This window comes from Hermetia illucens, chromosome 2 (assembly GCF_905115235.1).
Source record: "Hermetia illucens chromosome 2, iHerIll2.2.curated.20191125, whole genome shotgun sequence".
In the NCBI taxonomy this organism is placed as follows: domain Eukaryota; kingdom Metazoa; phylum Arthropoda; class Insecta; order Diptera; family Stratiomyidae; genus Hermetia; species Hermetia illucens.
In genome coordinates, this window is record NC_051850.1 from 37,938,589 (window position 1) to 37,951,342 (window position 12,754).

Below are 12,754 nucleotides of genomic sequence, written 5' to 3' on the forward strand. Positions count from 1 at the left end.
TGCCAGTCTCCAGGGGTAATTTTCCTTATTTTGCTCTCCCGATAATTTGTAATCTCGATATTTGATGCCAAATCGCCTTCCCCTATACCGTATGAATTATCGGCATTTTACTATACATGCATATATAGTATATATAATACATAAACCTTTAAATTAAAAAAGGGAAACAGACTTTGCTTTCTTTGGCTTATGTGTATTAGTTGTTTGCAGCCTGTTCCGGGAATTCAAATTTGTTCATTCGGCTGAATGAACCTTTGCAACTTTACTTTTCAGAACAGACTTAACATCGGATGAGTTAATAATAAAAACAAGCACTGGTTTCATTACTGTGGAGCCTGACTCTTGGCGAACAAATCTGTCAGTCTTACTAGCTATATTCGGGTATTCTGGCCACCATATCAAGAAAGTCGTTCAATCGGTCGAGCTAAAGGAACCACGGGTTACAGCTCCGCACCAACTAACTTAATATGGTGTTGTTTTTGGGACCGATAACGATGCTTGTCTATCGAAACAGACTCGAATGGTCTGATCGCGTCAGTTTTACAACAGATATTCTTACGATTATGCGCCTAAAAACGGGACAAATTGTACCAACTGGTCCTCCAGGTGGGGGGGTGGGTAGGGCTGGCAACCCTACACGGAAAACCGCGCTACGAAGCGATAGAAGAGGCCTCGGACAGGAATGACTTTGCAACAACGAACCCGGCAACGACAACGGAATAACGATTTGCGCATTTTCTCATGGAACGTGCGCTCCCTGAACAGACCGAATGCTGCTTAGCAGCTAGCCGATACCCTGTCCCAATATAGGGCTGATGTAACAGCGTCGCAAGAAATGGGTTGGACCGGTTTCCTGAAGAAGAGCCACTACACCATATATTATAGCGGCCATCCAGTAAACGATGTGCACGGAGTAGGTTTTTTAGTCAACCAAAAAATGAAACCTGCTGTTATCGGCTTTGAAAATATAAGCGAAAGGCTATGCACTCTGCTTTTGCGAGGCAAGTTTAGAAATATAAGCCTCATAAACGTTACGTTCACGCCCCTACAGAGGAGACTGCAGAGTCGGAGAAGGATACCTTCTACGAGGCAGTAGAACGAACCCTCGAAGCCTGTCCCTGATATGATATCAAAATTATACTTGGGGATTTTAACAGCCAAGTAGGGAAGGTGCCCGTATTCAGGCGATGCGTCGGCTCCCATAGCTTACACGAAAATACAAATGATAACGGACTGCGGATTATTCAATTAGCAGTGTCACACGAAATGGTTGTTGGAAGTACCTGGGTTGCGCAGAAAGCGGTCCACAAACATATATGGGCCTCTGCAGACGGGACCACTTTCAACCAAATTGACCACGTGTTGATCGAACGCTACCACCTCAGCCTTGATGAATGTGAGAAAATATAGGGGGACCAAAATAGACTCGGATCACTATTTCGTTGGCATGGTGCTCAGAGCTCGAATAACAACACCACCCAGAATCTCCCCTGACAATCAGGTAAGAGTTAACACTGAAGCTATCCACAACCCGGCCCTCCGCAATACCTATAAGGGCGAAATGGATGCCGCAATAACCGCAACTAACAGATGTCCTGGAGATGAAGCATCAACAAATGATCTTCACAACCACCTGAAGAGCGTGATCATTGATACGGTCACAAAGATACTTGGCCCCAGCCGCAAGAAAAGTCGGAACGGCTGGTTCGACAATGATTGTAAGTTGCAACAGAACGTAAGAATGCCGCATACCGTGTAGAACCAGCAAGCCTGTGAACTTGAAAAGTATAGGGAGCAACCGCACCAGGCGCGGAAGTTAAAACTGTACACGGCCATGAGAGAAAAAGTGATCTGTGATGCTGAGGTAAATTTGAGGGCTACAATCCTCTGTAAGTCCACTCAACTACTGGCCTATGTTGACGATATCGACATCATGGGAAGAATGACCCGAGACGCACAAACTGCCTTCATCCAGATCGAGCAGGCGACGCGAGATCTTGGGCTACACATCAAGGAAGGCAAAACAAAATGTCAAACCACCCTGGCCAAACGGGAAAAACAAAGATAGGAAACTATAACTTTGAGACCGTTGATAACTTCTCCTGTCTAGGGTCGAAAATCACATCCGATAACAGCTACGATGACGAAATGACGAAATCCGCGCACGGTTGTTGGTAGCCAATAGAGCCTTTTTCAGCTTACAAAAATTATTTCGTTCGAGAGCCGAATCCTCTGAAGAATTTTTGACCCCCTACAAGAAGATAGAGGATTCCGTAGCATACATAACAACGAAATCAATGAGCGATACGATGACCTCCAGGTTGTGGATAAAATCCGGTTCAAGAGGATCCGGTGGGCGGCGGAGGATGATCCAGCCCGGAGAGCCTATAAGGGCAATATCTATGGTAGAAAAAGAAGACGAGGCAGACCCTGCCTGAGATGGAACGAGGGCGTAGGTCAGGACGCCAGACAGATTTTAGGGATATCGAATTGGTGGACCTCGGCGCAAAACCGAGATGTCTGGAGTTCCTTATTAAGGCAAGCCTAGACCGGATACCGGTTGTTACGCCGTTGATGGTGATAAAAACACACTCTTAGGAACTGCTTCAATGTTAAACAAAGGCCCGCAAAGTGTGTAAGGTCATCACTTGGATATTCTTTCTAATGATAATGAACATTCAAAAATGTTTGGATGCTGGACAATAATTCTAAGAGTCTTCACTGGGATCCACGGTGATCCCTCCCATTTATGAGACTTATTGTCTTTTTCAGAAATTATTATGTGTGTGTTCCTTTTCTGCTTCAGTGATTTGCATGCAGGTAATAGGCTCCACAATATTGCTTGCCTTACATCCACCATATTTAGCACGTCTCCCTAGGATCCCCGCTATTAATGAAAATATTAATTCTAGGCACCATGCAAACTAGGTATTATTACCAATCAGGAAAATTGACAGTTGTTTTATAACTAATTGTTTTTTTTTTTTTCAAGAAGAAGAAAATATTGTAGATGAATCTAAATTACTAGATCAGCAGAGATCATAGGGTGTTTAGAACATGATAACCAATATCTACTATTTCCTGAGGTTTTCGCCCTACCGTCTTTCTGCGAGGTTTATATATTTCTTTCCTAATCGAATTGTAGGAAATCTTTCGTCCTGTATGATTTTTTCTAGTTTTTTAACTTATGTTTAGTAGGGTCTATTAAAATTTAATTAAAGTAAATACTTACTGTACGGATAACTCATAAACAGCAGAAATAAACACGATATTATCGATATGATTGGATCAATAAACTTCGTAATTTGTTCATTATCCGAAAAGTAGATTATTGCTGCACAAACCATCACAAAAAGTGTACTGCAAACATCTCGGAAAATTTCATATAGTCCTTGTCGTTGTCCTGATTCAAAATGAGGCTCGGTAACATTTTCCGGAATATGCCTAATATCATTTTTCATTTTCGTTAGTCCCGTAGAACCCGTTTTCAGATCATCCCCAGATGATATATTGTCCAGGACTACATCCCCACTTGAGGTAACATGGAAAAAGCTTCCTTGATGCATTGTGTAACCGCCAATCAGAAGATAGCACAGCCCATTAAGCACTAAGCCCACAGCTCCCAGAATGAAGACCGGCACTGGTAGATGCATTGTGTCCTGGTGATCGATATGAACGAGGGTTTGTAAGGCCTCGACGAGTAGGGAAAAGGATAATGATGCAAGAAATATGCATACAATCAGCATTGTCAGGATGTCTATTCGGGTCCACCCGAATGTGTTGTATAGTTTGGATTCGCGGGAATGTCCTGCTGAACACACATTCATTTTGCTGTCGAGACATACTTCTACGAAACGTGATTCTTCTTTGGATACTTTGGTTTCCTTTCGTTCTCGGAGTTTTTGTATTCGTTTGCTGTGCTGTGGAGAAGAAGCAAGAAAACATGGCATCAGTACGCATTTTGATTTTTGATTAGAAAAAATGTAAATTAATCCAAAAGCCTTTTCAGTTTGTAAGTAACCAGAGCCTATCACCACCTACATAAATTCTTACAATATGGAACTTGGAATGATGTAGGAAATGCAATATTTAGGGGAAACATTTAACATAGAGATGAAAATGTAATGATTTTCGCGTGCTTACTACCTGCGAGATAATGTAATTTTTGTTTCTAAATGCGAGGCCAGGTAATAAGTATAACACCTGAATCAAGTACAAGGCTGGTTTCACTATTTTATCCAAGCATTAAAGCATCTTATGGCGTACATCATAATATTTGCAGTTTAAACAAAAGCGAAAATATAAAAATTCATTCATGTTTGTCTGGCATGGTACGCTATAATCATCCAGTAATTATAGGGCCACTTCGCCAAATTTCCTAGTAAGTCGCAAATTTCGGAGAAAGTATCTTAAAATCATAACCGTGAAACCATCATATCATTTGCAAAGTTTATAAAAAAGTTCAATTGGTCAATGTGGAAAGAATAAAGAAACATAACATTCTTTCCACCAAAGTGGGACTTTAATTGAAGTTTCCGTTTCAATAATAATAACAAATACTTAACAGTAAGTTGATGACATTGCTTTTATTCATTTATGAAACGCAGCGAAAAAGCATATCTTTATAAATTGGCCTACAAAGCAAATTGAATAAAAAAAGTTATTGTGATTTCATTCGATTTAGTTGATATAAAAATAAATGCGCGTATCTATACGCACATACATTTTTCTTATATAAAATTTGTTGTTAACCGATTTTGATTAAACTTTGTGTTGCTAGTCTGAGTTTTGATAATAGCTGTTGTGATTATTTTGAAATAATAATCAATTAGCAGCTTGCGGGGTAGAGGGGAGAATGGGTGATAAAGATGTAGATTACAGTAAATGATTTGTCAAATACCAGTCCTGAGTCCGATATTCACATGCCATGAACAAATGATGCTTATCTGAAAAGCGATAAAGTCGCTACTACCAGAAGCTGTGATTCTTCCTCCTGTTTAATTGTGTAACCTTCGACTTTATTGCCACAGTCGTTAGGGTATGATAAATGAAGAGGAAACATTCATAGTTGAATGTTTTGTGGACGCAAATATGGTACTGGAAACATGGGAAATGTGCAAGTGTTCATGCACGTTTAAGCGCCGTCGGAATTCTGATTAGTCATTACAACCTGCTGATAAGGTTGAACCCAGCTACTATCGCCATCAATACTCACATTTGTCGGCTTCATAGAAACTCATTCATAAGCCTAATTTGTCCTTAGACGTAACACTGGCCTTTTCACCTTCTATTGCACATCCAAGAGCATGGCAACTGAGGTTCATGCAACTATACAAGCACTTATAGTATCATTTGATATTTGTAATTATTCGCACTTATTAAATGTTTCGTTATTTATTGCCCATGATGTGGACATAACATATTTCTAAATATGCATACCACGTTAGCTGGTTGAAACCAAAAGAAGGTATCGAAAAAGGTTGCCCGCCATCATTACTTAATTACGCTGGAATCGTTTCGTGAGTATAATATCCGTTGATGTAATGTGTTAAATAATAATTAAATTATTCAGAGGTTGTGATACGCACCATATGCTTGCATATTCATATTTGTACGATGAGAGAATACTATATGAGTACGTGAATGTTCGAATGACATAGAATACGTGCCGGGTAAAACATTCGATATGTATGTACTATATTTCATTAATTCTGTAGATGATCCAATGATGTCGAAGAATAAAATGAAAGATCAATCAGTTTATTGATTTCTTAGAATTATCATGTTGTGAAGTCTTAATATTCATTGCATATATACATATCTGTTCAAGGATATTCAATGCGGATATCACTAAAGTGTCGATAAGTTTGCCCAATTTTCCCCACATTTATACCTAATAAAGTGGCACAGTATCTTAACGATTCACTCCAATCCAATCCAATTAAAAAAATAAGAACTTGTTGGGGTTCATATTCATATGTGGCGAATAGCTTTTTAACTCTGGAACTCAATTATTGTCTAATTGCCTTACATGTATTATTGTTTTCCACTCTTGGCATCGGTAAGCTAGAAACGAAACCTCCCTGCATAATCATGTCCTTCTAGCTATTATAACATAAGTCAAACTTTTTAGCTATACATATACTTGCGAGCCGCATGTTCCCGAGCAAGGACGCTTTGCCAGAGGCTCAGGGGAAAGCCCGGTGGCCACGGTCGAGAGGAGACACATAGGCAATTGCGTGGCCGCCTAAAAGAAGTCATTCGGAGGAGCAAAAAAAAACTGCTTCAAAAAGCTGTGTGACCACGCCGACATAAACACTTGGGGCGAGGCCTGCAGAGTGGTGACCTGTCCGCGCCTCCTGAAACATATTGTTACCACTCTGTTCCCTCACCGCGAAAATAGGGAAAGGCAAATGGTTTTCCATCTAAATGAGGGTATAATACCCCCAGTAACTGTCGAGCTTTGAAACTGGCAGTGAAGACTAGGCCCGACCTTCTCGCCAACACCTTCGAGGCGTACCTAAAAGAAGGAATATTCCCTGCCCAGTGGAAAAAGCAAAAGTTGGTGTTGCTTCCGCAACCTGGCAAGCCACCTGGAAATCCAGCGTCGTAATGTCGTATCTGCCTGCTGGATAGAATGGGGAAGATGATGGAGATATTCATTTACAACGGACTCCTGACCATCATCGAAGCCAGCAATGGTTTGTCGGAACGCTAGTTTGGTTTCCGACGTGCCCACTCTACGGTAGACGCAATTAATATGGTGGTAAACCTGACAAAAGGTGCACTGATTTCTCGCGGTTGCTCTGCCGTGTTGGCGCTGGATGTCCAAAACGCATTCAACTCGGCCAACTGGAGCAGAATTAAAGGGGCATTGGCTGACATAGGTGTCCTCGGATATTTAGCGAATTTGGTGGAAAACTACCTCTCAGAGAGGAATCTTCGGTAAGGGACGGATCAGTCCCCAAAGAGTACATTATCACAGTCGGGGTTCCACAGGGATCGGTACTTGGTCTCCTGTTGTGGAATATCATGTGTAATGGGGTGCTTGCTCTTCCCGTCCCAGAGGGGCTACGTCGGCTTTGCTGATGACCTAGCTGTGGTTGTTGCAACGAAACACCCAGAAGATGTAGAGGTCTACGCGACGGAAACAGTGAGAGCGTTAAAGTCCTGGCTAGAAAGAGCCGGGCTGACCTTGGTGTACGCGAAAACCGAAGCGGTCTTAATAACGAACTGCAGGAAAAATAACACTGTGAAAGTGAAGGTCTTTGAATATACCGTCGTATCAAAGCCAGCTATCAAATACCTGGGGGTAATAATTGATACCAAATTGAGCTTTAGGGAACACCTAGAATATGCATGCCAAAAGGCAACCGAATATTAGTGGGCCGAAACACTGCCGGAGGTTGGTGCTGGCTGGAGTAGTGCGCTCCGTCCTGCTTTACTCGTCACCTGTGTGGGCAGAGGCGCTTGCAGACTCTCAGAGACGGAAGCAGGTGAATTCGGTTTGCCGGGTGATGGCTTTGAGGGTTTGCAGCGCTTTTAGAACCACATCAGATGAGGCAGTATTGGTGGGGTGCAGGCGTGATCACTGTCGACATTCTGGTTAAAGAAATGAGTGTGTTGTACCATGCAAGATGGATGGAGGGGCACACAGAGCGTAGAAATGCAGCAAAGTCAGAGTTTCATGATCTTTGGAAACGCATATAGGACGAGTCTACGGTTCCTGGTCTTCTACTCAGTCCTGGTTGGAAAGTTCACAGCAAAGTTCCTCCTGAAGATTGCCTTGTTGCTTAGTCCGTTGAGAATACCCAGAGCTCCCGAGAAAATCCATCTAGGACATTACTGTGAGCGTAGGGCTTCATTGTCCAACATTCGGTATTTTTGATTGTATTTCTTGCTGAACGTTCGCGACTAGACAATATGGAATGTGGCGAACCATGGCTGTATATATTGAGAGAACTATCCTCGGCTGGAGACCCCACTTCTGCCGTCGCAGAATAAGACTTCTTAATCCTCCTGGTCCTATGTTCCAATTTAATCCACAAATCCAGGATCACACCAATGTTTGTGTGGATGAGGTTGGGGCAGGCAAAGCTTCTGAGCAGCCAAACCCTATTGGTTACTGACACCCTTCTTTTTTTGAAGCACCCGAGACATCCCTCTACACCACAATGACCGAATACCCAGGGTAGTTCCACCGTATTGAATTTAAAAACAGAATTCAGTCGGTTTCTACATTCTTAAATGATTTCTGAAGTGATTAAAGGACTGCTGAATGCTCTTAATACAGCTTGACTATCGCTATAGATGGCAATGCCTTTCAACCGCACGCCACCCAGGTTGTGTACAAATCCAAGGTCTGCAAATTGATGCATTTAAAGCTTACAGTGAAAGCTTGTTTGTTTCACCTTAGCCCACCAGGGATGGGTAAGTGAACACCGGCCTAATGATAGCAAAATATTTCCGCATTACTAACTGAGGCCTGAGTCGAAATAAAGGTCAACCTATCTTCATTACCCATTTATTGAAGAAAAGTGTCAATTTTTGGTGGAATTCAGGTGTCCTTGTTTTCGTGCCAAATTGTGACAGCAACGTTTTGGTTGAATTTGTGCATCTTACAACTCACAGACACACCTTTCCTAAAGTCCCTCCATAATTTCGCTCATAGCATAGGGAAGCATCTTTGACATCAAAATCACCAATCCGCCGGCGTAAGGCATCACCTTCACTCCGTTGCTATTTAATATTGTTAGAATTTCATCCATCACTATTAATCAAAGTACCGGAGAGCTGGCATCACCCTGGGGCATCCCTATTCTCATAGCTGTGGTCAAGTGACTGAAGATAGTTACTATCCATTGTGTAGAATACCCCTCCAATCTCATCTGATTAGAGCCCCTCTTTGATAACTTTGGTGCTCACGTTGTTAGGTATAAAAACCACTCGCGAGTCATGTCCAAACGAAATACAAATCTTTACAAGCCATGGAATAACCCTTTCTTGCTGTTTCTGGAGCATGGCTGGCATTACGCTTTCTGAGCCCAGAGACTTATATGCAGAGAAGCCTACCGTTCATGATTACCGTTTCGACAATCTCAAATGAGTGGGATCTAACCTCTAAGCGGGTTTCTGATTCACAGTCCTCCTCGCGGGCGGAAAAGTGTAGATTAGCACCTCCAACTTTTTAAGAGAGGATGGACTCCTATGTTCCTTAGCTATATTCTTATTGGGTCTGGCAGAATCGCTATTTAACAGTTGGTTAGCAAGAACCGCTTCTAGGCAACCCTAATGGTTCACTTATACGGACGAACGGAGAAAAGTATAAAAAGAAACAACGGAACGATTGCGCGAGTGCAGCCGAACATCTTACCAACCCAGATGCCATGATCGAACAGAGCCGAAAATCCACTTAAGGGTATATGTGCTCAAATACTTCATGCCCAAAGTTTACAGCGAAGATTTTATCCATAAGCCACCAGGTGGTTTAAGGTAAATTACTGATCCGCCCTAAAAATGTGAAAGTTGCCTTATTCTTAAAAAACTCATTGAGTGGAATTTGTCGACACGCATCCCTTAGGCCGAGCTTCGTGAAGCTAGTAAATGAGTGGTAAAGGATACATAATTTATATTTCATGGATTTCAAGGTAAATCGATAAGGAGGAACACTATCGATTTTTTCGGATTACAAAACGTGACTCCAGCTGATACTCTGCACACTGTCTAGTGGCTAACCGCGCCGCTGTCCTGAAATAGATGCACAGTCACCCCCGTTTTTAATGATTATCTTTAATTATTTTTACCGCGCACTCCGAAGCCAAAAAACTTTCGGTGGTCGCAAAGTTAATAGGGTTAGGGTTGATGTGTAAATAGCCCTAGGGTTCGTGCACTGGATCAGTTCAGGGAACAATTGCTTTGCTTGAAGTTTATGCTATGGAGTTAAGAATAGATTTCCCCCAAATTACGTAGAAGAAGATTTCACAAAAGAATAGTATGTTGGTGATGGGTGTTGTCCATTCCTCTGCAGTTGCAGCTACACCTATAGTTTAATATCATGAGAGAATACCACAAGGGCTTTAGTCCATCGAATCGGTCTCCATTGATTTGAATGGTAAGGTCAGCCTTAGAGACAGATTAGGGAATACCACAAGCGCCTTAGTCCATCGAATCAGCCTCCATCGATTTGCTTAGTAAAGTCAGCCTTCGAAACAAATTAGGGCCTTAAGATGTTAGTGAGCCTTAGAGACAGATTGGGGGCTTAAGATATTTTTTTAAAAACCATTTTAGAATAAAAGTCATCTTATTTGTGCCGCAGGACATGCACTTGGTGAAATTGTCAAGATATGTGAAGGAATATTGTCCAAATTAGAAAGTTTCGGATTTAACTTTGCTTTCCGTCGATTTTTTACCGTAGTGATCTTCATAGTGAGATAGAAAGGAACTTATCTATAACCGAGAGAAGTAATTACTTTCAGACCAGGCCCTGCTACCACACTGGACAAAGGCTAGGGAATATAAGTTCCTTTTTATCGTATCTCACATAATTCACAAATTATATATTTATTAATGAAAAAAAAAGAAGGAAAGGAGAAGAGCTTTCATAACAAAAAGGACACTTCTAAGCAGTCGAACGATGTATCCTACAGTTTGTAGCCAAAAAGATTCATTTCTTCAAAAGTTCTCTGGAAGCCACTTATGTATCCGTGTACTTGAGAACCACGTGACATAGAAAACAGCTATTAAAGTGATACGGAACAGCGAAGGAAGTTTCAATAAGAGATTCTTCATTGTTACCGTCTTTAGGTATTCCGTAAGATTCTCTTTACCAATTTTTTGTATGTTTCGAATTCTTTCACCTTCTTCACTCTGCCTCTTATAATTAAAGTTAATGTAATACTTGCCTTTCATCTTTTTCGTTCAAGTTAAACTAGAAACAGCCAAAATGATGCTTCTGGCCAGAAATCTTCAGGCCGTAATCATGTTGGGCTTGTAACACGATATACATAGCAGTACATATGTATGTACCCTAGGCATATTCAGTGGATAAATACAGAACCATTTTGATGTAAAAAATGCATATATTTAAATACAATATTAAGCATAATAACAAATATTCAATGCACTTAGTCCCCTCACCATTTAGTGACATTTTTAGTTAGTTCCTAAATCGAGATAAGGCTGGGTTAGTCTCTATTGGATTATATATATCCTTTAGAAATAAAAAAGGAAGTTTGGAAAAATAAAAAGTAAAATTTGTCCTGAAAATCGTTCTTTTGGAGAAATGAAAATAGTAGAGAAGAGCTGTAGCCCATGGTTCCATACAAAATGTAGTTCAGAAGGAAACTAGACTACTCTTTCTAGGTTAGAGAGAGGAACATGGAATCCAAGACATAAATAGCTTTTAAGGAAGACTAGGCATGAAGAAGAAAATATCGGGTTTTAGTTACGAAAGATATTTTTCGTGTTATATTATAACACATTCGAGTGTTCTCAGCTATTTGAAACTTCACCCCGAAGGTACACTGATCTGTAAAAATTGGTAAAAACTCACCTCGTAAAGTTCTAGCTTTAAAGAATAAAAAAAAAAAATAAATAAGTTAATCATTGCAAAACCACACGTGCTAAATAATTGATATGATACGGCTAATATGAATTGTTAATTGTAACGACTTACAGTTAAACAACGCAAGAACATATTCCGTATCGGTTTGTTATAAAACGCAGTTGTCTTATTTCTACAATAGTTTGTACACAAGACGCTGCATACGTAAATTATTAAATTGATAGTTTGAAAATGTAAATCTAAACAAAAATCATGTTTACTTAAAAAGGAATGTTGGGACAATCTGACGACGATGTTTAGAGCTACTTAAATATTTATTAACTACGTCTTGTAATTTAATGCTTTCAATCAAAAAATAAGTGAGTTGGATTGTGTCTAATATTACGTCTTGCTTTTATGAACTCTCATTAATAGAAAGAATTCGAAGAACTCTCATTAATAGGAGGAATTCGACTGGAGCATCACCTTGCTGTAGGCTGTCTGACGCCAAGAGATCTAGGTAAGTCATATCTATTACTGATCTTGGCATGAATGATGAATATGGAATTATATATATGAGTAAATTTTAAATTCTTTTGAGGTGGAGGTATATCATGTTTGGCTATCAAAGGGTCAGTTGACAGGCATTAAAACAATATTTACAAAACTATATACTACGTAATATTTGCTATAATATAACATATAGTAGGCCCAATTTTCTGAATATTTTTTCCTAAAACGTTCGTTAGCCTAATGGAAAACGGTGTAGAATTGTGGGGTCCAGCGTCCCCTTTGAGGTTTGCGTTAAACCGCAAGTGTTATTTGTAAACGTCAGCTTTCGATCGCACTTCGGCCGCAACGACCCATGCCCGTTGATGGGTCGTTAGTTCAAAAACATTGAGAGGAAATGTCAAACCAGGAATTTATTCTTTTCAATACCCAAAAAGACGAGATGGTTGAGATAGTCGGAACATTAAAATACATTACATACAAAATAGATATAATACAAATGCTCGCGAATGTCATAAGGAACGCAGCTCATATAGTCTAATATCACAAAGAGAACATCAGCAAGTGCCAACTTGATGTTGAAATAGTTGTTTTTCCAGATTTTGGAGTAGGGAAAGCAGGTCATGGGGATATCAAGTTATCAAATTATCGACACCATACGAAGAATGCGATGGCCAATCAGACTAATATCCTGGTTTTTTT

The 12,754-nt window shown here is 40.4% G+C and overlaps 1 protein-coding gene across 2 annotated transcripts in view; it reads right to left on the reverse strand.

Annotated features, from left to right (window-relative positions):
• Positions 1 to 12,754, reverse strand: part of LOC119647488 (zinc transporter 1) — a 71,676-nt gene that overhangs the window by 10,190 nt on the left and 48,732 nt on the right. Inside the window, exons 3-4 of one of the 2 annotated variants that reach the window (XM_038048446.1) lie at positions 11,552 to 11,566; positions 3,233 to 3,920 (exon numbers count right to left, since the gene is read on the reverse strand). In XM_038048446.1, coding sequence (XP_037904374.1) covers positions 3,233 to 3,920; positions 11,552 to 11,566 — 703 coding nt within the window. The remainder of the gene's footprint in view (positions 1 to 3,232; positions 3,921 to 11,551; positions 11,567 to 12,754) is intronic. The other variant, XM_038048447.1, reaches the window with a different exon arrangement.